This window comes from Aptenodytes forsteri, unplaced genomic scaffold, assembly GCF_000699145.1.
Source record: "Aptenodytes forsteri isolate BGI_AS27 unplaced genomic scaffold, ASM69914v1 Scaffold23, whole genome shotgun sequence".
NCBI classification, from domain to species: Eukaryota; Metazoa; Chordata; class Aves; order Sphenisciformes; family Spheniscidae; genus Aptenodytes; species Aptenodytes forsteri.
Window position 1 is genome coordinate 2578791 of NW_008796043.1, and position 26404 is coordinate 2605194.

The 26404-nt window shown below is 36.8% G+C and overlaps 1 protein-coding gene across 1 annotated transcript in view; it reads left to right on the top strand.

Moving 5' to 3' along the window:
- Nucleotides 1-1520: 1520 nt before the first annotated feature.
- The window catches only part of TRAPPC8 (trafficking protein particle complex 8), a 51593-nt gene continuing 26709 nt past the window's right edge, over nt 1521-26404 (top strand). Inside the window, exons 1-16 of the mRNA XM_019473763.1 lie at nt 1521-1710; nt 4371-4454; nt 7088-7177; nt 8572-8746; nt 9150-9303; nt 10449-10536; nt 11977-12224; nt 13816-13931; nt 15505-15655; nt 17026-17126; nt 18869-18974; nt 20554-20685; nt 22804-23028; nt 24122-24230; nt 24978-25172; nt 25368-25498. Of these exons, the coding sequence (XP_019329308.1) occupies nt 1521-1710; nt 4371-4454; nt 7088-7177; nt 8572-8746; nt 9150-9303; nt 10449-10536; nt 11977-12224; nt 13816-13931; nt 15505-15655; nt 17026-17126; nt 18869-18974; nt 20554-20685; nt 22804-23028; nt 24122-24230; nt 24978-25172; nt 25368-25498 (2295 nt within the window). The remainder of the gene's footprint in view (nt 1711-4370; nt 4455-7087; nt 7178-8571; nt 8747-9149; nt 9304-10448; nt 10537-11976; nt 12225-13815; nt 13932-15504; nt 15656-17025; nt 17127-18868; nt 18975-20553; nt 20686-22803; nt 23029-24121; nt 24231-24977; nt 25173-25367; nt 25499-26404) is intronic.

The window sequence follows — 26404 nt, forward strand, 5'->3', positions numbered from 1 at the left end:
TCTCGTGATTTAATAATTTCTTTTCTTTTCAGGAGAGACTTTTTTGAAAAACAGAACCACCAAAACAAACAAACAAACAAAAGCAGGGACTTAAGGAATAAAAGCAATCACATATCATTAAAGAAAAAAGTGAAATTTGCCTGTGATGATTTTTTTTTAAACATATAGAAAATAAAGGCACCCTACGTATAGCTGTCACGGTTATACGGAATTTCAACTTTAACTTTCAGTTAAATACCATTGTTCATTAATCATCTTGCTGGACTTTGCTGCCTTGTCCTTTTGGCTTGGTATTGATCCCTTTGCATGGGCTTGGGACTCTTTGGTGGTGTTTTCCGTCTGACGGCTTTCTTGGAGAAGTTGGTCTTAATGGGAGGAAAATATTTTTTGGATAAGTAACAAAGACAAAACAGCATAAGTTACTGTGTGCTAATAACATAAGGCTGGTATCACCCTTTTAAAGGCTCATTTTAATAATGAATGTTTCTTTTTTGGAGTATTATTTTCATTGGTAACAGTCTACTTCACTTTTTCTAAATAAGCAACCTCTCCACACCAACAGCTTACATGCTTGCCAGCTGTTTGTAGTTCTGTCATAAATGCTAGGTCCATGGACACTTTCACTGCATTGTTAGGGTTTTTTTGAGGTTGCATGCAATAATCCAGTATTTGTCAAGCAAAACTCTCATGCACAATTCTGAAATCAATATTTAATACTCATAAGACTACTTCTGATTTTTTAAACGAGCATTTAAAGGTGAATCAGGAGTGCTGATGTTACTCACATTGACTTTATTTTTAATTGATTAATTTTAACCAGAAGTTTGTCACACAAGAAATGTAACTTCAATAACGTTCTTTTAAGATAAATCAGTTGTGTGATGCTGTTTGGAGAACAGGGGAGTTCTAAAAGCATTTCTTTAAAAAAACAAAAAAACAAAACACACACCAAAAAACCCCCCAACCAAACCAACTTAAGATTAGTATTAAGAACTGTAGAATTAGAAGTGAAAGGATATGTTCATTTTGGATGAACTAATACTATGCTATTTCTGTCAAGTTTCTTGAATGCTGTTATTGTGTACTGGGGTTTTCTTGGAAACTGGTGACTCCTTGGAACATGAGATGTTATGTGAAATCCATATGTGGTTACTCTAGGCTTTCTTTGTCGGTTGAGCACGTTCCACAAGGAAGGGGGTGCAGCAGTGTAGGGCATGGATTTTCAGTACTTTGTTACTCTGAGTGGATATTCTTGTAAGTTAAGATCCTATGCTACATTTTCATCAGTCTGCCTAGATGAGCCTGATGTTGAACACGGGGTGGGGGGAAGGCAGGAACGAAAAATTACTTCATTTTTGATACTTGAGTATTATGGACTGTGATCTGAAATTTGATGATGGAGGGGTTTACTGAAGAAAGTAATCTTTAAAGAAAACTCCGGTGGAGAAATACTAATTTATGATAACTATTTTAACTCATTGTACTCCTCAACAAAGCCTATTTTTTCTTTTTTAGTTCACATGAGAGACCCTAATAATCAGCTTCACATAATTAAAAATTTGAAGATTGCTGTCAACAACATTATTACTCACCCACCTCAGCCCGGTGCCATTCGAAAACTTTTGAATGATGTTGTGTCTGTCAGTCAGCCTGCTGAAGGACTAGTAGCTAATGTGATCACAGCTCTGGAGATTAATCTCAACATTAGTGGTATGTAATGATATTGCATTTTTTGGAACTTAAACTGGAATTTACTGTAAGGTTTCTAACCTTGATTTCAACTTCATGGCATCTATTAAAATTACTCAGGGTTGATCAGTTTTGAGTCATTGTTTTTACTGAAACTTCAGAGTTATCAAATAGTTTTGGTATTATATAATGCTAAAAGAGTGGTTGAACTTAATTAATAATTCTTAATTTAATGTTTCCTAATGTTGTAATTCTTCTGAACTTGTGTTAAATCATCATATTATTTTAATGTAGAAAATACTCATGCTTTGGTTGTGTTAATAGCTCATCAGATGAGAGAGGTTTTCTTGTTACAAAACTGATATACTGACTTGTTACACTTGGTTGAATAAATATCAGAACTTATTTATAATGTTGTTAATAATGTACAGCTTTATGTTGAAGCTTCTTGTCCTGGCTTCTTTTGTTTTTCTTTTTACTTATTGCTTAATGCATAGAGTTCATAAAGTTCTCATAAGTTTAAGGAAGAAAGGTTTGGAGGAAAGGTGTGTGATTCCTTGTCTTGGTTTTTTTGCCATGAAACTCAGTGCTTCATATTTCACTGTCAAAATGGCTAGAACATTCTAAAAATGTCTTTTTCAGATCTCCAAGGGATAAGGCATTGTGTATAATACTAAATGAGACCTGATCTTGAGAGCTGAGAAGATTAAATTCCTCCCAATTAAGACTCTAATCCATTAAAGCCTTTGAGTACATACTTAATTCAAGGCATGTATGCATTGCCCTATTTAAACATGAGTAATTTATTGTACTTAAAGTTCAGCATGCAGTGAGGAGTTTCGCTCTGCTATAGCAAAAGACTGTCAAAACTTCACAAGGATTAGTAACCGATGTCATAGTATGTTGATTTTTTTTGTTGATGATGAAAAATTGCATAATTCTACATCTTTGATACCTAATTTACAAGCCACATCCTCGATGTGAAATATTGATAGTAAAGGAAAAGACTTGAGCCTGGAAATTCTAATTTTTTGAGAGTTACTGGAAACTGTACCCTTTTTCAGTCTTCATGTCCTCATTTATCTGAAATTGGTGAATTGCCATTTTTTGTGAAATTTTTTTGGACGGAAAGTCTGCTTCGATTCTAGAGCTTGGAAGACCCTAAGAAAGCAGAATGGTTTCAGTGAAGAGACTTTTCTGTAACGTTTCTAATGATCTCAATTTAGAAGTGAGGTATTGGAAGAAGGGAAGAAAAATAGTGGCTATATCAAGCCATGCTTTGTAGAAGCAAATAACTCTCCTTTTGTCTTCCTTATTTGCTGCTGGAGCCTCAGATGTACAAATTGTCATACTTGACTATCTTCTGTCTCTCGGTGATCAGGTTCTTATTTCCATTCAGACTGGCTATATGCTTATTTGACAGAAGGAGAGATGTATAAGCTGTTTAAGATCATACAAAAGGACAAAATCATGTAACAACTTTGTAGTTTTGTGGTACCCTGTTTTAGGGCTTTAGCACAAAATACTGGCACAGTGTTCTTGATGATGAAACTTGGATCCCATTACATTGTAGGAGGATGTGAGGAAGTCCCTAGCTTGTCAGGTTTCTTTTCTACTTCTGAAACTGAGTATTTACTAAGAAACTTACTTTTTTTCAACTTTGTTAGAGCATTTTATTGAAAACCAATGGAAGCATTCATTCCTGGCAACAAAACATAATCTTTTGGCATGGAAATGTGAAATACTCTGATCTGTTCTTTAATTTGCTCTTTTTCTTTTGGTGAATTAGTTTTCTAGGATAGCAATATTAAAACATATTTCCTTAATCTTTAATGATGTTCAAGTGCAGTCTGTTTTGAAGGAAGACACAAACATTGTTTAAGAAGCTCACGTATGAGTGTTTCCGGCACTGGGATCATGATCCTGCTCTTTTTTTAGAAAAGTTTTGGAACTGCTGTGGTGAATTGGTTTAATTGTTTGTAATCCTTCCCTGTTATGCTTGTTGTTTAATAGTCTCATAGTTCCGTAAGCTTGTACTGAGAGACCTGGTTGATTGCTGAAAGGGTGCTTAGGTTCAGCCGTGCCTGCTTCTCCCATGTACTAGTGCATGTGGAGAGTGAAGAAAAGTGATCCCACCAAAGACTTAAATTTTTTTTCTTCTCTCCAATAAGTTTTCAGCTGGATCACTTTCCTGGCTATGTTTGTTCAGGGCTGCATGATGCTAATGCTGGTATGCAGCAATGCAGGGATATGATGGAGATAAAGGAGAATGTTGGAGCAACCGCTTTCAGCAGCTAACATCTTGTTACTTTAACTGTAGTACTACAGGCTGAGAAATCTCAGAAATCGGTGTCTTACATTTATAGTATCTTCCAAGTAGAAAAATAGAAATAATATCTAAATATAACTTAATTCTTTACTACTTCATAAATTTCCATTTTTATTCAAGCCCAGAATTTGGGCTGAACTAGAAATTAATATTGAATTCTATTAAAGTACACTGTCAAATGTTGAGGAGCCTGAAGTGTTCATGATTAAGGTTAGCTGGAATCAAATGTCTTCAGTCCCTGATGGGCCTCCATGGTATGGATTTTCTACTTCATGGTACCAGAGCGTAAAAGCCAATAGTGTGTTTGCACCTGACCCTTTTTAGTATAATAATATCATGTTTTTTCTATCAGATCGCTCAGTTAAAGCTAGTGTTCCTTGGTACAGTAATTGGAAAGAGACACTGATGGAACTGAACACATCCACGTTTTATTCAGGTATTTTTCGTGGTTGGTGCCAATTTGCCAAATTGCCCTTTATTCCTTTTCCATGTGCCCCATCCACCTTTCCTTACCATCTGCTACAACTGTTTAGCACTTTTCTTGGCGTAGATGTGTGTTCCTCCATTTTTTCCCCCCTAAATGAAAAATTGTTGGTGATGGTTCTTTAATTTTTCTTTTAGTCACATTTCTACTCCTGTTAATCAAATCGTTTGGTCTTTCCATACAGTCAATAAGTGCAGAGTGGTGGTGGGAAGTGACCTGATGCTCTAAAAGCACTGTTTTGTTTGATCCTATGAAACTGTGTACTGTCACTGTTCTGTATTTCAAATGTAAATACTTTCTGCTTCTGGATAGAACTTCCTTCTCAGGGGATAGTAGCGCTTTTCAAACTGCAACTGAAGTGCTGACTGTGCTTAAAGCACATATGCCTCTGCTATAGTGACATTCTTTCTGGAGTATGACTCTCAAAAAAAAAAAAAAAAAGAAAAAAAAAAGAAAAGCTTTCTAATAAATTTTCACCTAGCTTATAAGACTTATTTCTACCAAAATGCATTGGTTATTGACCTCTCAACTTACAGTGAAGCTCTGTGTTGTGGTCTATAAGAGCCAGATTTTGATGTTTTTCAGTTTTTGATATTAACAAAGTTTATGCCTTCAGTTAGTAATAGCTATCTTTTCCTTAGTGTCTGTTCAGGTGCTGCTAAATGCCTTCCTTTCTGAATGTGCTAGAGTACCGATATCTGTGAAATTCGTCTTGGTCAGTCAGGCAGCTAAAAAGTACAAAACTTCATGAAGTAGACTTGTCATTCTTAAGCTGTTATGTATGAATTTTAATTACCAGTGTGTTTTCTTAACAATTTCTGAACACAATAACAAGTTTGCCTAAACTTCAGTTCTGCTTTAGTACACTGGAAACATGTTACTGGAAAACTGCAAAACATACAGGTCTGTGTACCTAAATGACAGTGTTGCTATGCACTGCTATAACATGTGTTATGAAATGTTACATCTGTGAAAATTTTTTCAGATATTGTTTTTGTTTTGAATGTGGTGCATGTTTATTATTTTAAGTATCTACTATAAATGGTTACAGCCCTGTAAATGCTGTTGAGTGAATACTGTTAACGTATGTTGTGGTTGTGCAGAGGGATGAACCTGAGTTACTACAAGGCTTTGTAATACTTGTGAAAAATATGCATATGAGTCACTTTTTCATGGTTTGTTTTTAATAACAAGCTGTGTTTTCCTTAATTTAAATAGTTGGCATATTTACATGTAGGACTTAGTGAAGCCAAGAGCTTTTTATACCCTAAATGGGTGCTCAGAGAACAGTTTGCTAGAAAGGCTATAATCAAAAAAGTTTGCCTCCTATTGATCTGTTTCTTGAGATGTACTGACTGCTAGACTGAGTTCAGTTATGAAGTGTGACTCTATCTGACTTCTGTGTGGATGAAGCTGATGTAAGATGGCCTGACAATGTAGAATTAAACAAAATGTATTAACTTAATGCACTAGAAGATAATTCCAACATAAAAATGAAACTCAATTTCCTAAAGTCAGCTGAGAAATCAAGGTGGTTTTTTTTGGGGGGGGGGAAGGTTTACAAAGCATTAGAAATTCTTATGTGAGTTAAATCAAGGAATGTGTTTTCTTGGGGCCATATAAAGAAAATAAATACCTTCAGGATTTCTTATTAATGCATTTTTTCTGTACTAGTTATTGTTTTCTAGTTTGCAGGTGAGTTTACACTGGATTCCAGCTAACTTAAGTGTGAAATCAGGTTATTAGAAGTGGACAGATTTTGCTCTGGGGTCTTTTTTTCTACTCAAGGGAAGGAGTTGCAGAATTGAGATGGCATAAAACGGGCTTGAAAGAAGAAATAATACTTCATTGCTTGACTGATAGTTGGAGTGGAAAGAAACAGACAAGACTTAAGTTCACATGTTCTTTGGATGTCCCAGACGTACTTGGTTTCCCTTGATTTGTTGGAAAAAGGGCATTTGGACATGGCAGGTTAACGTTATAAGGCATTAATGGCACAACTGGGATCTGAGCTTTTAGCTTTTTGGATCTCTGCTTTGCCAGCTGACAGCTGAACTGTTTATTTTAGCAGGGGAAGGGGACTACTGTCAAGCCAAGTCACAAGACTTGCAAAAAGCTTTAGACAAACTGGCAGGCTAGGGTTTTGGTAATCCTTAGTTACTCTACATACTAAAAGATTAACTTTGCTTCTCGGTCAATTCTTACATCCCTAGCCGAGGCAAATTCAATGACTGTTAGAAGAATTTTTATTTGTTTTTTCTTTACAAAGTGTGTGTGTGTTTAAAGGGGTGGTAAGGAGTAGTTACCCTAACAAGGACTGAATACATGTGAGCCTACAATATTGAGGAAGTTAGTGCTTAAGATACTATTCAGTTTCACAGGATTTGGTTCAAAGTGTTACTGTTTCTCCCACTTGTGTGTATTTTAGATGCTTTCTCCTTAGACTGTTCCTCCTTCTTTCCCCTCCCATGCAAACCTTGTCAGCTTCACTTTTAGGTGTAGTCTTTCATAGTTCCTTTTCATAAATGAGTAAACAGAAGTTTTGCTGAATATTCTAATTCGTCCTATCTTATTGTGTATTCCAGCTACTACTCCTTGGTTTGAGTCTTACAGGGAGTGTTTTCTTCAGTCGATGCCTGCATCAGATCATGAATTCTTAAACCACTATGTTGCATGTATCCTTTGAGTGTTACAGACCTCTCTAGTGAAGGCTGTTACAGCTGGCTGCAGAAATGTAATGTAGGAGACTTTGAAATTTTGCAATAACTTTTTGCCATTATGATTTGAAATATATCTTTTTCAATATGTCTAACTCTACAGACTAATTTCATAAGGGGGTCAGGGTTTTCTTTGTGGTTAGTTTTTTTCTTTTTTTTTTTTTTAAAACCAGACTTGTTTATGTGTCAAACTGAACTCTAAGCTAATACTTGTAAACTAAATTTCCTCATCCTAAAATGCTTTCAGCTGTAGCTCTTAAGGGACAGTCAACAGATACCTAATGTACAGCAGAGGCTTGTGTGTTTGGGGTTGCTGTAGCTCTTTAGGTATCTGTTGACTGTCCCTTATGTACAGCAGAGGCTTGTGTGTTTGGGGTGCACCTGCTGCTTTTTATAGCTTTTTCTAGCAGATGGAGCAGGGAGGTTGGGGAGGGTGTTTTGGAAAATTGGTGAACTGAGCTATTTTGGACAAAAAGAAGTCTGGAAAGATGCCTAAATGCTTTCACTTTTTTTTACCAAAACTTAGGCCTGATTTGCTTGTCTACAGGGAAAACAAAAATATGCACTGTTTCATGATGTAGCTGGTGTTTAGCTTTACAATACTTATAATGCTGCAGGTTTCATAACACCTCTGTTCCTAACCCTTTACTGTACTTTATAATTTCAGTATGGTGGAACAGGTATGTTAGTAGCCATTAGAGAGAATCATTTGTGCAGAATTAACTTGGCAAAATATTGATTCTGGCCTTTGACTTCTGAATTTTAATAATATTTAAAGTACAACTTGCTTTCTGGCTTCTCTGAATTAATGTCTTTGATTTGGTGAATAGATGTAGCAGAGCAGGATGTTCCTTATTAATGATTGTGTAGTTGCATTGAGGTAAAAATCTGAACACCTCTGCTTTTTACTCAGAAGACACTGTGTTTATGAATACTGGCCATTATTGTTGCTCAGGTGATACCTTGAAGTCCCAAGTCTCCTTGGAAGTTGAAAACTAAAGTACACTGCAGGCGAATTTGAGTTATATGTTTCATATGTGAACAGTTGGTCTCTATCTAAAATCTTAAATGAACTATTAGCTATTATGTATTGGCTTAAACTTGGATTCAATGTCAGAATTGGAGCAAACTCCTGTTTCATCTCATGTTACGGATGTTAGTTAACTGACCGTTTAAGTAGTGTTTTTTATTGAGACTAGGGCCAAATTCTAATGGCACATACTTTTGTGGTAGTGTGTTTTACAGGCTTACACATTGTACTCATCTATTTTATTTTATATACTTCCTTTTTTATTTTATGATCAGTGGTTGTTCCTGGGTTCTTTTAGTAAATGTCCTTAACGTGAATTTAGGTATGCTTGTAGTTTCCTCTAGTGAAACAGAGCCTGTGGAGCAATTTCTGAAGCTGTCTCAAGAACAACATCGAATTCAGCATAGTAGTGAATACTTATATCCCAAGTGGTTTATACCAAACACGCTCAAATACTATGTGTTACTGCATGATGTAAGCACAGGAGAAGAACAAAGGTGGGTCTTCTGTCTGCAGTGAACTGAGATGAACTCTTTCACTGAAATGTTTGTGTTCATAAATTCTATTGAGATTAGACATACAACAGGATCCACTAACTAGTATGCTGACTATTATCAAGGCAGATTTCCTTAAGTATTATTTTTAAATCTACTTCTTGTGTTCATATAAAATGAAAAGAATCAGTCCTAGCTTCTTGAGGTAAATGCTTTCTTTGCTAGCTTGCTGAACTAATTCGCAAAGATTCTCAGTTTCAGTCTTGCATAAAAGACTGCTTTAAAAATAGGAGAATTTTCCTTTTAATCCCTATGGATAATAGTCTAAAATAGCTTGTTGCAGTACATGCTTAGAATAGAATTGGTTTGATATCAAGGCAGGATAAATATTGTTTTGTTTTTTCAGAGCTGACTCCATTTATGAAGAGATGAAGCAGAGGTATGGAACTCAGGGTTGCTATTTGCTGAAAATAAATTCTCGGGCGTCTAATAGAGGAACAGATGAACAGATACCAGATCCTTGGAGTCAGTACCTTCAGAAAAACACTATCCAGAACCAGGTATTATAGTATTCTAAAAACAATTTATAAGGTGCATATGAAAGCCCAATTTAGTTGTGTTAAATTTTTCCTTAGTATTATGTATGTGTTTCTACAGAATGGGCTAATAGGCAGTCAAGATACTTCTAGCATAGCTATGACTTTTTGTGAGGGCATAAGATGAGTCCTCTCTCAAAGAACTGTCCTCTGTGCTACTTAAATTGACAGTAAGGAGCACTGAAATACTAGACTGTCTGAAATAGACTGACAGGAGCACTAAAATAAGAGGCTTGTGCTTTATGCACTGACAAGAGCAAGTAACCTCAGAAGTGTCCTATTGATAGTAACTTTCTACCTTCATTTTGATTGATTTTCTTCACTCTTAAAATTTGGGGTTTTTTTCCAGGTCTTCTGTACTTCACTAAACAGTATGGGTGTGTTGTTTTTGTGGGGGTATGTGTGGTTTTTCTGGTAACTTCTTGCAGTCCGGTCTGGTCTGTCGTCTGCTAAGATAGCAAATGATAATGTATGTTAGCTCAGACTCTTGAGTTCAATTTGCCATGAATGTCTGTATTTTTGGCTTCAGGACCAAAAAATATTCCTTCTTGAGTTTGCTTTTGACTGACCTGCAGTTTTAGCTGCATCTGATTAAAAGGCTCGTTTGTGGAATCATAGTTCCTTACCAGATCTAGCTGGCACTGCAAAGTCATTATGCAACATTCATATTCTGTAAGCTAAGAGGACCAGTAGGTAATGTTCCACCGTAAACTAATTAGATCTTTCTTTTTTTCTGTCCCATGTCAACTGTCCAACATAAGTGACTTTTTTTGTATGAGCTTGTTCAGGAATTGTTTTAGGAAGCATATTTTAACTGCTGTAAGCATTGCTGTGTAGGAGTTGGAGTTGCTTGCTTTAGTTGACAGTGAAGCTATTTGAGCAAGCCAGAAGATACTTGCTTATTTGGTGAATATGACTTTCATCTTTACAATAGGACAGGTTCTTAAAGCCTCACAAACTACTTAAGAAATTAATATATACAAACAAACATGCTTTCTTAATAATTCAGTTAACTGGTATTAAAGTTAACAACTACTGTTGACTGACTTTTTTGTGTGTGCTTTAGTATCCTTAAAACTCTGACTTTTTTTTTTTTTTTTTTTTGGCAGGATTGCTACGAAGATTGTCCTTATACTGCCATTTCAAACAAGAATACTGATCACTTGATATCAGATGGGTTAGACAGTGAAATTAAAGGTATTTTTATAACTTCCATCAAAGCATTGATGTGATAGCATTTATACAGCTGTCTCATGTCTTGGACAGTAATCACTTGAGTGATTTCTTAGGGAATTCAAAGTAATAATTTTCTAAATGCTCAAAGATAATGTAACCTGGTGTCCACAAAGAAAAACGCTGTGGTGCTGATCTACTGGATTGGTGGTAACTGGTAGATGTATCTTTAATGAGATGGCTATTGATGTATTGGGCTCATCTTTTGTAAGATTAAGTAATTGTTCGCAAACTGACAATTAATAAAAAGTAACATAGGATTAAATGGTTAATTTTCATCACAATAAAAGTTCTGGTTAGTGTGCTCTGATGTAGCTTGGAAGCTGAGTGGCTTTTTTGTCCTCGTTTTTGGCTTTAAATCTGGAAATGACAGAGTAGTGACTTACACAGTAAGTGGGCTGGAAGAACTTGCTTTGCAATTGAGCTCGTGGATGGTGGAGGACAGTAAACGAAATTGAGTGCAAATTAATGCATGGCCTTTTATTTTTTTAAGGCAGCTGTGTAGGATTCAGATGAGAAGCATCATCAAATAGGGAAGAAGTGGAGGTACCCCACACTGACTGACCTTACTTGAAAGGCATGGGGAGACCTAGCATATGTAGGAGAGCCTGCAGTTGCCTAAAAAAGCTGCTTTCTAGGGCCTTACAGCCTGGACGTAGTCTGCAAGCTGCTGTTTGAACTTTACATACCCAGCTTTATATTTCATGAGTAAAATCCATTCAGGATTTGCTTTCACAGCTCAGCTTTGCTCAGTGCTAGCTAGGGCCAGATAAAGCAAGCTGATTTTCTTATATAGAAAGGCAATAATAAATAAGAGAACTATTGAAGTCTTAGAGCAAACGTGTCTCGGTCTAGTTCGGATAGCTAGATGCAATAGTGGTCAGCAGCCCTTCTCAGTGAACTAAGGACTTTGGAGGAGGTTGTTTTACATCATGATTGCTTGGAAGGGCATGGAAAATGAGTTTGGGTTTTTTAACCCTAAAACAAACAGAAAAGAGTGAATGGATCCAATGGAGCCATTGTAGTAATTGCTGCGTTTCCAACTTTTCATGAATATTTGACTTTGATTTTAATGTTTTCATAGTTTTCCTTCAATGTTGTTGATACTAGTCAACATACTTGGGGATTCTTTGCACTGTAGCTGAGAACCAAACCTGTACATATTTAGCCATTTTGTAGTTCCTGAGATTCCCGAGCTTTCTGAAGAATTTCAGGAGTGATGTAATACTCGAGCAGTGCTTTGCTGCTGTCTGCTCAGCATTGATCTATAGCGTAGAATAGCTTTGCTTAACAGAATTCTCAGTAAGGAAAACTTTAAAGTAGGTTAATAAAAATGACATTTAAACCCGAAATTGTTTAAGTAACTTTATACTTACTGGGCGTTTTGTTTCAATCTTTCAATAGATGGCCTGTCAAATAACTTTAAGACTCATCCCCTTCAACTGGATCATCCCAGCGGCAGTTTGGATAGCACTGATTACATGAAGGCTACTGCATCATTGCAAGACTCAAAGAAATCAAATTCTGGAACACCTCATGGTGCTTGTTTAACACTCACAGATCACGATCGAATTAGACAGTTCATACAGGAATTCACATTTAGGGGACTTTTGCCACATATAGAGAAGACAATTCGGCAACTTAATGATCAGGTCAGTTTACTTTTAAAAACACTTTGTGCCGTAATAAGAAAAAACAGTTGGGGTATAAATCCAGTTATCCAAAAATCTGTTTTGAAATTATTACTTCCTTCTGCATCTAATGATTCGATGGTCTTATTGAAAACTGTAAGTAAATTTTAAGAGGAATAGCTGAAGTTATCATTTTTGCTCAATTTGTCCTTTAAAAAAAACAAACCAATTTGTATCAACAGAGCTTCAGTGCAAGGTGACTTCTTGGTGAAAGCCTGTCTGAACTGTTATCAGGGATATCTGTCCTTGCTCCTAAGATCTTAATGTTTTATGCCTCTGGACGATTCTGGCACGGGGAACAAAATGTACTTTTTGTGTTTCAACCTTAGAATACACAGCTAAAGTTAAGAAATGTATTTTCATCAATAATTGTCTGCAAAAAAGCTGCATACTTCACTTGCTACTTCTTGACAGGGGGAGAAATGCATGGGAACCCTAAATCATGCAACTCTGTTTTGATTCAGTTCCAAAAAATCCTAGTTTGAGAGAAGAGTATCTCAGCAGTTTTTGCAAGTGTGATAGTTAATATGCCCATTTTAAGTCAAGGACATGCATTAAAGTTATTTCCATCAGAGTAAGGTCCTTTCTTTTGTAAGTGTTTCACTTTTATAAGGTCTTAAATAGCTGGAGAGATGGATTGACTTACAGTAATTTGATTGTACTAATGTATCTAGCATTAGACCTGGACCCAAATATCAGTCTGTTTATCTGAAATCTGTATTTTGATTGAAGTGTCCATTCAGGTTATAGTTTTAAGTATGAGGGGGGTTGATACTAAGTATCATATGCTGTAAGGAACACTCTCTCCCTGTATTGACTTTTGGGAGTTTGTATATACTGACCATGTTTACGCTTGGAAAGTTTTATGAAGAAACAAAAAAAAGTGCATACAAAAAGTTTAGCAAACAGCCTTACCATTAGGAATGTACTAAGACATTCCTAGTTGTGGTAAGAAAAGCATGATGTTACAACTTTTAGAATTATCTTTAAAAAGAGATATAGTTTGTCTTAGATCTTGGGAACGGTAATTCCCTGTGGAAGTTTCCTTGTTAGTGGAAATTATCTAAAAGAATAAAGTTGTGTAACCTTGCTTGCAGGTATGACTAGTACCCTTGACACTTGAAATCGATGTTTGCAATGTGGTAATGCTTTATGTGGGTGATGATGGGGAGAATGTTCTCTCTTGAAGTATGTACTTAGTCTAGCTTTTAGGTTGGACTAATACCAGAAACTAGATATTCTGTTAGATTTCAAACAGATCATATAAAATGTTTCAGTTCTTAAGGTTTAGATGTCTGCGGTTTACAGCAACAATAGTGAACCTTAGCTGTCTGAAATAGAATAAATTTATGAATTGCAACTTCTATCTTCAGTGTCAGTGATTCATTCTAAAGGAGTGTGCTCTTGGTTATTTTATTGTTTTTATTTTTCTCTGTTTTATGGAAAAAACAGAATTTAGGAAGCCTTAATGAAGCTTGGGTTTTTATATTAGTTTAACTTACATTAGTATATCTCTTGCAATGTAGTGCTCTAATTTAGTGTCTTTTTGCAGTTAATATCCAGGAAAGGCCTGAGTCGGTCACTGTTTTCCGCTACTAAGAAATGGTTTAGTGGCAGCAAGGTTCCAGAGAAAAGTATAAATGAACTGAAGAATACTTCTGGTTTGCTGTAAGTAATTTCAGTCCTTACCTTTAGATCGAAACTGAAAATGTACCTCTTTTTTGGGGGGAGGGAAAGTCTGTATTTATTTGATGGTGTTCTGCAAAGTGAATTAAATCAACAATATTGTAAAAGACTTTAATTGGAGAAATTATGAAAAGTACTATGCCTAAATGTGTACAATAAAGGAGTAGCAGAACTTAAAGAAAAATGGGATAAAAGCAACTGTTTAGAGTCATCTTCCTGCTACATTTACAGTGAAGCTTTTGAAGTTACAAAGAACATATATTTTTAAGAGTCATAGTAATAAAAAGAAGCTATAGTCTGGCATAAGGGATTTTTTAAATTAGTACAAGCTTTTTCTCTTCTTATTTAAGCCAAACCCCATGTATAGGTGTTTTTGTTTATGTAACTATGTAATTTACTGCAGTTGAGTGTTAAGTATATTGCTTTTGCAAGTGCGTTTGAGAGCTACATTAAGGCCTCAAGTTGCGCCAGGGGAGGTTTAGACTGGACATGAGGAAAAATTTCTTTACTGAAAGAGTGGTTAAACATTGGACCAGGCTGCCCAGGGAAGTGGTTGAGTCCCCATCCCTGGAAGTATTTAAAAGACGTGTAGATGAGGCGCTTAGGGACATGGTTTAGTGGGCGTGGTGGTGTTGGGTTGACGGTTGGACTCGATGATCTTAGGTCTTTTCCAACCTTAATGATTCTATGATTCTAAGGGGAATTTCATACTTTTTGTACCTGTATTTTACACTAAAACCAGGTTTTAAATTTTACCAGAATATTCATTCTGTATGCTTTGTAATTTCCCTCTATGAATGAGCATGTATAATCACCAAAAGCACTCTCTTCAACTGTCTTATCTTAACCACAGGAGTCTAAATAGTTCTTGGACATTACCTAGCCAAAGTTAATGTCCTTGACACTTACATACAGCTTTAAATTTGTATGTTGTGTGTCTTTGGATTCATAATCAATTTGTTAATATCAGCTTTCTGTATTGAACTTGTAAGCATGGTTTGCTTCCTACAAAGTTTGACTAAGTGTTTGTGAAAATGTATTTGTTCTTCACTGCGGTGTATTTGACTAACCCAAAGTTAGACTGATGCTTGCAGAGGACAGGAACTTGCCCAGTGTTTTGGCATAAGGCCTAGTTTTTTAGTGGATTTTTTCCTTTCAAGAGAAATGGGGAAAAATAACTACAGCTAGGTGAATAGTCAGTCTTACTTTTTTTCCTTCTCAGGCACCTCTGTTTAGCTTTAACAGTTAATCTTACTGAGCAGTTTTGGTGATAGCTGCAGATTTTTTCAGTATTTCTTGGCTAAGAGGAATGCTTGCTTTGAGTGTGGAACAGTGGATCTTGTTAATTGCGAAGTAGGGTGTGAAACCATGTTACATGTGGCAGAAAGGAAGCAGCTTCACTTTTCTTAGCTGTTTTTTGGGTAAGGCTGAAGCAATGCAGTTTTTATTCCTACTTTGTGAATAGAAATTACAATGAGAGGGGACGACTTTATAGAGCATGTCTTGCTCTAGTTATTAAAATTATGACTTTGAATTTAAATATTTGTATTTATAGGTATCCACCAGAAGCACCAGAGCTTCAAATCCGGAAAATGGCAGACTTGTGCTTTTTGGTGCAACACTATGAACTTGCATATAGCTGTTACCATACAGCAAAGAAAGACTTCTTAAATGATCAGGCAATGCTTTATGCAGCTGGAGCACTGGTTGGTACTTCACATAACATAAACATTCTGTGAACTTTTCCTAATAATCTAATCTTTGTCTGAAGGTAACAAAAACTTTTCCTAAATCTAATATTTGTCTGAAGGTAACAAAATGCAATCTCTTCCCTCCACCTCCAAATTCATAAGGGTCTTACCAAATTTGCTGCATATCTTTAGCAAATCCTAAAGTGTTCTCAAATCTATTGGCTGCTGTTTTATGAAGGGAATAAAGGTGTGAAAAAAACCTGAAGAATTAATTCTTAAACTGTGAAATATGGAAAGGAGAATACCTAGAATGCAACCTCCAGCAAAATGGATCTTTGAACTTATAGTCTGATAACTCAAAAACAGGTGTGAAATAACTTTATAGTATCTCTCTTAGACTTTGGCAAAATGCTTATTTGCCAGGAAGTCAACACTGTGTCACTATAAATATGGTATTGTACTTTTTTTTGTTAAGACTCTTGAGGGGATATAGTTTGAGTATGTCACTGCTGAACTTCACTGTAAACACATACTCATTCATTAATTTCTCTTGAGATTGAAGGTGATGTGACTAAAATAATTTTCAACATGATAAATGGGAACACTGGGAAAAATAAGTTTGTTCTAACAATTTTTAGAAGCTGTGTTTTATAGACTTTAGTCTGGTTAACTTGATAAAACTTGAAACTTTACTTTGTAGAGCTATGGAAGCATTCTCGTACACTGTCTCATCTTGATGTAAAACCTTTACATAAATGTGTATTTTTGCAGTACAGACAGTTGCTCTGCATTTGGATAATCTGAAAAGTTACCTTAATTTCTTAATGAATGGTTTGTAGAGGTCTTAATTACGAGTTTTGAAACCTACAAGTCTTAGTCTTTACTTACTGCAGAAAAACTTTGCTATCCTATCTTTCACCCCATAAGGAAAGAAGTAAAATTTCAGAGTGCGTGTTTACTAGAGTATCATGGGAAGCTGGGAATGTAACTTCATTTAAGCAAAACTCAGAAAACAGTCCTCATCTTAAAATAGATGGTAGTGCTACTTTATCAGAAAGATTGTTCCTGCAATAGGAAATTCTCTTGGACTTGTAAAGCTGTATTGAATCAATACTTCTGTGTACTGTTGGGGGTACCATCAACTGAAAACACTTCTGTGAGTGTGTATAACTATCTTGCTGCTGTCTGGTTAATTACAAGCAGAGCCATAAATAGGCTATTGTATTAAACCTTTTATCAGTTAGCGTGTTGGGTACGCTTTTACGTGCCAGTAACTGATTAGATGAAGATCTTGAACTAGTAGCTGTTGAAACATGTTCCTCAGCCTTTTGAGGCTTACAGTTTGTTGAGAAAACTACAGTGACAGTACTGAATTTCTCTTGTAGGAAATGGCAGCAGTATCAGCTTTTCTTCAGCCTGGAGCTCCTAGACCATATCCTGCTCATTATATGGAAACAGCAATTCAGACCTATCGAGATATCTGCAAGTATGTTGTTTACTTTCATACTGATCCAGTGAAAGTTGAAAGACCTAGTGGCTTAACTTTCTTCCCCTGCTCAGTGATAGTGCCAGATGACTAAAAGATCACAGGATGATGGTAACCTTTTTAAAGAGTAAGATATGTTAGTTTATCTAGAATAACATGGAAGGGGATGTATGGCATTCTTAACAGAGTGCTTATTAAACTTGTATATTGGATTTACCTGGTAAGATATTGGTAGTGGGGTGGCTGCAGGGATGGCTTCTGTGAGAAGACAGCAGGAGCTGCCCCCGTGTCAGATAGAGCCAGTCTTCACCCAGCTCCAAAATGGACCTGCTGCTGCCCAAAACTGAGCCTGTCAGCAATGCTGGTGGTGGCTCTGTGATAATGTACTTAAGAAAGGGTAAAAATCGCTGCACAGCAGCTGTGAGAGGAGTGAGAAAATGAGAGAAACAGCTCTGCAGACACGAAGGTCAGTGAGGAAGGAGGGGGAGGAGGTGCTTCCCTGCAGCCCAAGGAGAAGACCATGGTGAAACAGGTTGTCCCCCTGCAGCCCATGGAGGACCACAGTGGAGCAGGGATCCACACTGCAGCCCGTGGAGGACCCAATGCCAGAGCAGGTGGATGTGCCCTGAAGGAAGCTGCAGCCTGTGGAGAGCCTATGCCAGAATAGGTTCCTGGCAGGAGCTGTGGCCTGTGGGGAACCCACGCTGGAAGAACAGCCTGTTCCTGAAGGACTGTACCCCATGGAAAGGACCCATGCTGGAGCAATTCTTGAAGAACTGTATTTGTGGGAGGGACCCCATGCTGGAGCAGGGGAAGAGTGTGAGGAGGAAGGAGCAGCAGAGATGAAATGTTATGAACCAACTGCAACTTCTTTTCACTGTCCCCCTGCCCTGCCTGGGGGGTGCTGGAAGAACAGCCTGTTCCTGAAGGGCTGTACCCCATGGAAAGGACCCATGCTGGAGCAATTCTTGAAGAACTGTATTTGTGGGAGGGACCCCATGCTGGAGCAGGGGAAGAGTGTGAGGAGGAAGGAGCAGCAGAGATGAAATGTTATGAACCAACTGCAACTTCTTTTCACTGTCCCCCTGCCCTGCCTGGGGGGAGGAGGAGGTAGCAGAGTTGGGAGTGAAGTTGAGCCTGGGAAGGAGGAGGAGTTGGGGGAAGGTGTTTTAGTTTTGTTTTTATTTATTGCTATCCTCTTCTGTTGTTAATTGGCAATAAATTAATTTAATCTTCCCCAAACTAAGTCTCTTTTGCCTGTGACTGTAATTGGTGAGTGATCTCCCCGTCCTTATCTCAGCACATGAGCTTCTTAATCTAATTTTCTCCCTCCGGCTTGCTGAGGAGGGGGTTTGATAGAGCAGCTTGGTGGGCACTTGGTACTCACCAAGGTCAACCCAGCACAACTTGTTTCTGGCTGTTAGGCTTCTTGTTTATCAAATCATTTAGTTGGTTGGATCACTTTAGTTGGTATTTTTAATATAAATACAATACTGTCCTCAAAAATGCTCTCTAGCTTTGACTTTCGAAAAGCTGCTGTTATAGTAGGGTAGGACACTTAACATGTCAATCTGTATGTGGTTGTTTTGTAGGGGATGAACTTTTGTATATTTTACTTTAAGAAGGATAAACAGAACATCAGTCTGATGCAATATGGAGAAAACTTGTCAGATTTGAGGTGAAAAGTTTTCCATGATCTATTTTGATAAATATTTATTAATACATTTATGTTTTTGCTTTAGGAACATGGTTCTGGCTGAACGCTGTGTGCTGCTTAGTGCTGAAATCTTAAAAAGTCAAAGCAAGTATTCAGAGGCAGCTGCTCTTCTGATTCGTTTAACCAGTGAGGTAAAACACTTGGTAGCTTTTTCCACTCTTGCCCTCCCCCTGTTTGTTTACTTACCTAAGCACTTCTTGGTTACATTCTAATTCTTGTCCTATGATTTTTCTAGCTAAAGGTAGCAAATGAGCCTGTATAAAGCATGAGGTGAAGAAAACTGTTTACGCTGCAAGTGAGAAAACTAGTACTGTTACTCTATCTCTAGTCAAGTGACTTGCTTGAGTTCTTTAAATGTGCTAAATATGCATTTGTTATCTTTGGCTTCATAACTAATTTTCTTTGACATCCGCTTAGCTCTTGTATGGCATACTTCCAGTTTAAGAACTCATGGGTTAAAAGTATTAGCATGGCTTGCCAGAGCCATAATGGATACTATCCCACATATAATCAGAAGTTCTCTGTAGTTTAAGTAACTAAGGCATTACTGTAGCTCAGCTGTTCTGAATCATTAGAACCTTACTGTGTAAGTGAAAGCTAGTCTGAACACTTCTGTAATATTAATTGGTGGAAATTAAGCATGGAATTAGCTTCTAACAGCCTAGAAAGTGTCTTGCTTGTAAAGGAGTGAAACAAATGTAATACCAGTAATAGTATAGCATCTTCGATGTAGCTCGGAGGAAAGTCTAACTGGCAGTTAGTTCTGGCTTTGTAGCCAGCTGCACTAAATGTGATACTTCTGAGACTCTTCCTGGGACAGATTAAGCATGGAATAAATTTGCTTAGTCCTGTAAGTTTCTCTCTCAGGTGTCTTTGTAGCTTCATTCTTGTCCTTTCAACTTAAGCTTGCTACCATGAGCAGCGTAAGTTATTTAAGCAAGGAATTCAAATACTGTTGGGTCTGCACAAGTATTTTACAACTTAAAATTATATGTAGTATGCTTGTGGTGCCTTTTGGCAGCTGCAATGAAAATCTTCATAGGATGCTATATAGGTGTCTCAGAGTATATTTGTAGTCCAGACACATACTTGGACATCACTAATAGCATGGAGCTCAATTGTGGTAAAATCAAGTAGATTCTGTTCTGATTGGTTAAAGTAATATAGCTGTGTCTTGACATGAGAAGAGATGGGGGTAATAATAAGAAATTGTACATTATTAAGAAATCATCCTGGTTCTTGTGATACAAATTCGCTAAGTTCCATTGCTCCCTCTATTTTTCCTTCATCCTGTTAAAGCTCTTATTTTTTTTTTGTTTGTTTCTAGCCTTAATATCTGCAGGGGGAGGGAGGGGGAAAAGGTAGCAGAGTGCTTCAGAGGTAATGGTAAGTGTTAGAAACAGTAGTGTGAGTAACTGAAAAAGCAGAAAATATTTCTTTTGTCACTCATACTGAAACAGGTTGATATACAAATCTCTCCACTGGAAAAAAATACCAGCATGTTTGGTATTGAACACTACATATAACAAAGTGAAAAATACTTCTAGTCTTATTTTCTTGCACACATATACATATAATGTTTGTATATAAAAGTCTTCAACTTCACAGCACTGTTACAGCTAATTGTCCCTGTTAGCATTAAAACAAGGCCACTTACCTTTATGTTTGTATTCAACTTCGAGGCTAATTCTCCTTTTTACTTTTAAATAGGATTCAGATCTTCGCAGTGCACTTCTGTTGGAGCAGGCAGCCCATTGCTTTATAAACATGAAAAGTCCCATGGTTAGAAAGTTTGCATTTCATATGATACTGGCTGGCCATAGGTTTAGTAAAGCAGGCCAGGTAAGTACTACCTTTCCGCATGGAAAATATGCCTGGTATTTGATACTTACTCATGAAGAACATTAGTCTGGGAAAAGATGCTTGGCTTCTGACACTTTTATGTTAGTCAGAAGTATTCAGCTCTGTGATCTTCTGAAAATGACTTCTGCATTGATCAGCTTAGCCTTTTGCTTCTGTGTTTGAAGTAATGCTGAAGATCACTGACTTGAAACTTGTGATGTGTGTTTTCACTTCTGTGTCTCAATTTTATACATGGTGAAATACAAGGCTTTTTGTTTGAGTAAAGGAGTATTTTTACTCTTGAGATAATAGTGAGTTGCAGGAGTTAGGGATTTGTTAAACTCTTAATTTATTAGAATAATAGCAAAATTTAGATATCTCTTTTTCGTGGTGCCTTAACCACATGCTTTTTAGTATGGAGGTACAGGTGTGTGAACAGTTACTACAAGACAAACTAAAGCATCTCTTTATGGCTGCTTAGACTTAAGTAGCAATTAAACCAATACAAATCAGATTGTTTTTACTTCCATTCGCATTCTTGTGCAGGCAGCTCTAACTGTGGTAAATAAACTCAAAGTTTGTTGGACATAACTTGTGTGCTTTATTTCTGCCTCAGTTGTGGAATAAACTCTCTAAAGATAGCTTGTGCTTGATTCCTGCTGAGGTTAGCCACTGGAGTTCAGTTATGGGGCTGTCCTTGAATACAGTCAATTTCAGTTTACCGATAAGCTGCAAACCTGTGATAGAAATAAATTTGTATTGCAAATCAATAATAAGGGAGAACCCAGGCATCAGAATTCTGTTTGAAACAAAGCCCTGTGGTCTTGGGGGGGATGTTCTTTCACCCCACCCAATTTCATTTTTATCAACCTGTAAGGACCAAAGAAAGTATTGCTGTATTCTTGGCTTCTGTATTTAAAATCACAGATGTGAAGAATAGTAGGAATATTCTCCCCTGCCCCTTGGTTTTCTTCATGCAGTAGTTTCCCTGTCTATTGTGATGACAATGCAATACTGACAGGGAGCTATTGTTCAGAGGTTTTTTATGTATTCTCTTATATCTCACTCCTTTGCCCGCAAAAGCGCATGCATTTTGTAAAGCTTTGACTTTGTCTTCATGTAACAGCTCTCTTGTCGTTTGTGTCTAGTTCTTGTAGGGGTTCTGGTTTCCAAGGAATGCTTTTTCAGTGTTAGAGTAAATGTAGGTTACTTTTTTTCCCATATCCTTAGAGGTACCAAAATATTAAATGCTACTGAAGAGACGTCAGCCAGGCTGCTCAGCTGCATACTGTGGTACCATATTTTAAAGTGTCAGTAATATCTGCTGATGTTAAGGATTTACTGCTTGTACTCTGCTATCATCACCATACCAATTTGAACATATCTTAGATTTTTCCTATTACTGCTGTAAATAAGGGAATGCTGTTCCCTTTTTTTAGAAGCTGAGACTTGCCTGTTCAGTGAATGCCTATGCAGATGTTCAATACCTAGACTTGGGATTGAAAGCCCAGGTCCTGATGTATGTACAGGAAAGGAACTGTGGAGCTGATTGGGAGCAGAGCATCTATCTCCCAATAGCTGATGCGATTGGTAATTTTGTCTTGTATGTACTGTAGGCCTGTGTTTTGTTGGTTTGCTTGGCATGGATTTTGTCCCAAGTGTGTCTACTGAACAACAATTGACTGGAAGTGCCACACTGAAAGTTCAGTTACAGAAGCGAAATGTAATGTGTTACATCTAGCTTATGTCCTGAGGCTTGGCAGTAGAGCTCTGCAGACCTTAGCAGTCAGTCTTAAAGCAACACAGAACGCTGTTTTAAAAGTAATCTTCTCTTGTTGTTTGCTTTTTAAACTTACTGTTACACTAGTCTCTGAAAACATGAACTTAATCTGCAGGCTAGGCTCTGTACTGTAGGAACCAGCACTTCTGTGCTTAGATTAATGTTGACCAGATGCTATGAGGTATAGTTCTGCAAACATTACCATTAGCATAGTGGGGGGGTGGTAAAAACTTCAGTAACTTTTCTGACTTACTGTTCAATCTTCCTAATATTACAATTACAACGAGTGGTTAATGGGATTATTTGAGAAATTAACTTGTTTGGTTTTTTTCTTGCAGAAAAAACATGCCTTACGTTGCTACTGTCAAGCCATGCAGGTTTACAAAGGGAAAGGCTGGTCTCTTGCAGAAGACCATATTAACTTCACTATTGGTCGCCAGTCCTTTACGCTTCATCAGCTTGACAATGCTGTGTCTGCCTTCAGGCATATTTTGATCAACGATAGTAAACAACCTCCATCTCAGCAAGGAGCTTTTTTAAGAGAATATCTTTATGTTTATAAGGTAGATGACTTTTCATTGTCTTCATTCCTTGAGTAATCAGTAATTTTATTACCAGTAATTTTCTATTAAGTCATTAAATGATTTTCTGTCATACCTGCTTTGTTAGAGTTGTGTTTTTATCTAGTTGATGTGTTCATTTTTTACGTTAGGCTTCAAAAAAACAAATACGCTGCATTGCATGTGTGTATTAAGTGTACTTCCACTGATGGGTATTAGTGTGACTCTTCATATGTGTTTTTATTACAGTAAAATGAACTCTTCCTTTTGAGGATCATGGCTGAATTGCAGCTTGTGATAGTTCAGTTTCTTTTAGAGGAAGTAGATCTGTTTTGTTTTGATCAATTTATAATGATTTTTGAGGCTTTTGATAATAAATGTTTAATAAAGACTAGGTAGCTCTATCACCTTTTCTAGTACTATAAAGTAATCCCCATCGATGTTGTAGTGAATTTTATTCTTTAATATGGGTTTTGATAGATCAAGTGGCTCATCGAGTTGGCTATAAGTTCGTGAGTGATTCTGGATTGTAGTATACCATGTACATTATGGCGTGTTTAGTGCTAATATCACCACACAACTTGCAGCCAGCCATGTAGTTACTTACTGTCTCTTAAAGCTTGTAAACAGAATTTCTGTGGTGTTTGCTAAGTTATGGTAGACCTTACTCGAGACTGGTGTTTGAGTCCACAGCTCAGCTGTGGTGAGAGTCTTGTGTAACGGTGGTCGTGTAGTGAACATAGTTTATCAAATTCTGAGTTGGAGAGTCAAGCTTTGCATCAAATAAAGCTTGTAACAGCCATGCAGCCACAATACTGATTAGAGTGCTGGATTAAAATAATTATTCTCCTTTTTCCATAAAGACTTCAGAACTTTAAACTCTTATTGAAGAAAAAAATACTACTTCAGACTGTCAAAGTAGAAGAAACTATCAAAACAGTTAATTAAAATGATTCATTCCATCTTAAAAATACTACCTGTTCAAACACTGAGTGCTTATAACTGGGCTTTCTTATCATTCAGTCATTGGTAATGTACAGCATAGACGTCATGTATTTGCATAATGGCATGACACTGTTTTCCTCCTTTGCTCCAGAATGTAACCCAGCTATCACCTGATGGTCCCTTACCACAGCTTCCTTTACCATATATTAACAGCTCAGCAACCCGTGTTTTCTTTGGGCATGATCGAAGACCAGCAGAAGGTTAGAAAATTTTATGTAAACAGATTGAAGTTCCTTATTTATGGAACCAAAATATATGCAAGAGTTGGTATCATTTTAAAAAAAACCCTATCATTATGTAATACTAATGAGACAAGGTAACTGCTTAAATAATATTTCAAAAGAAAAGCTTAAGCTTAGTGTCTAAGCGCTAGATGTTTTCAGACTTCCTGTGTAAATATGAAATCCGCATATGCAGATGTGCTGACTTCCACTATTTTTCATAGCTGGAAAGCTTCAGTGCAAGTCTGTAACAAACTTCATGAAAGAGATTATTAATGCTTTAGCAAATGCTAGACGCTAGTGCCAATGCTAGAAATTAGCTTTACAGTTAACTTTCTCTTGGATGAAATGTTTGAAACACTGTGATTCCTGAATGTAAAGTAAGCTGAGTGGAAATTCTTATATAAACCAGGGCTGTACTGTGGGGCTGTAGTCAGTCATAAAGTAAAAATAATCTGTAAGCTGAGTATACCATGTAGCATGCTAAAATTTTGAATTCCACAATTTGTAAATAGAAGTACACTCAAATTATCCTCAGTATTGTCTTCCATGTGTGTATTTCACTGTCCTGCAATTCACTGACTTATATCGATTGTAACATAAAAATGACAGTGACTGAGAAATTAAAATATTTTAACAATACTTACCAAATTGCTAGTGCAGCCCTCTGTTGCAACTGTTGCATGCTACTGTTCTCATCTTCTAAGATTGCCTTACTCATACTAGGTGAAAAGCAGGCAGCTACGCATGTAAGTCTGGATCAGGAGTATGACTTGGAATCATCACAACAGTGGAAGGAACTTGAAGAGCAGGTCGTTTCTGTCATAAATAAAGGAATAATACCTTCGAACTTTCAACCAACACAGTTCTGTTTAAATCGCTACTCAGATAACTCCAGATTTCCGCTTGCTGTGATAGAAGGTAAAGTTAAGATTTATACACTTCAGAAATAAAGTGTTAGGTAAATTTGTACAATATTTCCTGTGTTATTGTAGATCTAAACCAAACCAGCGTTCTTGTGCAAGTTGTTTGCACAAGAATGCTTTGAGTTAGGTAAATGTTCAGATTGTGGTGGGGATAGCCTGTTGGCATTATTTTCTTGTACTTCTTTAATAGAACCAATAACTGTAGAAGTGTCCTTCCGAAACCCTCTGAAAGTTCCACTTCTTTTGACTGACCTTTGCTTGCTGTGGAAGTTTCAACCTAAAGACTTCAATGCAAAGCATGATGGAGAAACAAAAGAGCTGGTAAGGAAAGCTTCATCCTTTTTCAACCAAAACCAAACAGCTACAGTTATGGAGTATATATTAACTTAAGTCTTCAAAATTCTGTAGTGTGAAAACAGCTGGTTTAAGTGTAAATTTAAAAAAGAAAAGTAGCTACTGAATTTCTTTATGCATTGTTTAGATTTTCCTAGATCCATAGGGCACAAAGCAGCCAAGTTAAGAAACGTACTGTAATGAGCATTGTAAAGGTTAATGCAAAGCAAAATACTTCCAATGTTTTATTGTATGTATAGTACATCTATTTTGAGTCACTAGCCTTGACCAGCAGAAATGACTTGCAGTGTCAATAGGTGTGTTATGAAATATCTTTTTCTTACTTGACCTACTGTACGTAGTGAAATGTGTGTTCTGAAAAACTGTGCTGGTGTGACATAGGAACATCTTGGTATCTCAATTAGAAGAAAAATGAAAATTTATTGTATTAAAAATTAATGTTTTGAATACTTTAGATGAACTACTTACTACTGTTTTAACACTTCAACTAATACTGCCAAAACCTCCCTCTGAAGGACAGTTCTCACATTCCTATTTTTAAGGTTTTAATATGTTCTAATACTGAATATTACAGTAAATTCCTTAATAATTTGGTTTCCTGGCCGAAAGCATTTGGAACATAGTGATCTCTAAAGGTGCTGTAAGTGTTTGCCAAAGTTATGAACATGGTTTCATATAAATAAGTCTCCTGGTTTTGGCAGGGATAGTTAATTTTCTTCCTAGTAGCTGGTACAGTGCTGTGTGTTGGATTTAGTATGAGAATAATGTTGATAACACACCAATGTTTTAGTTGTTGCTAAGCAGTGCTTACACTAGTGAAGGACTTTTCAGCTTCCCATGCTCTACCGACTGAGCAGGCTGGAGGTGCACAAG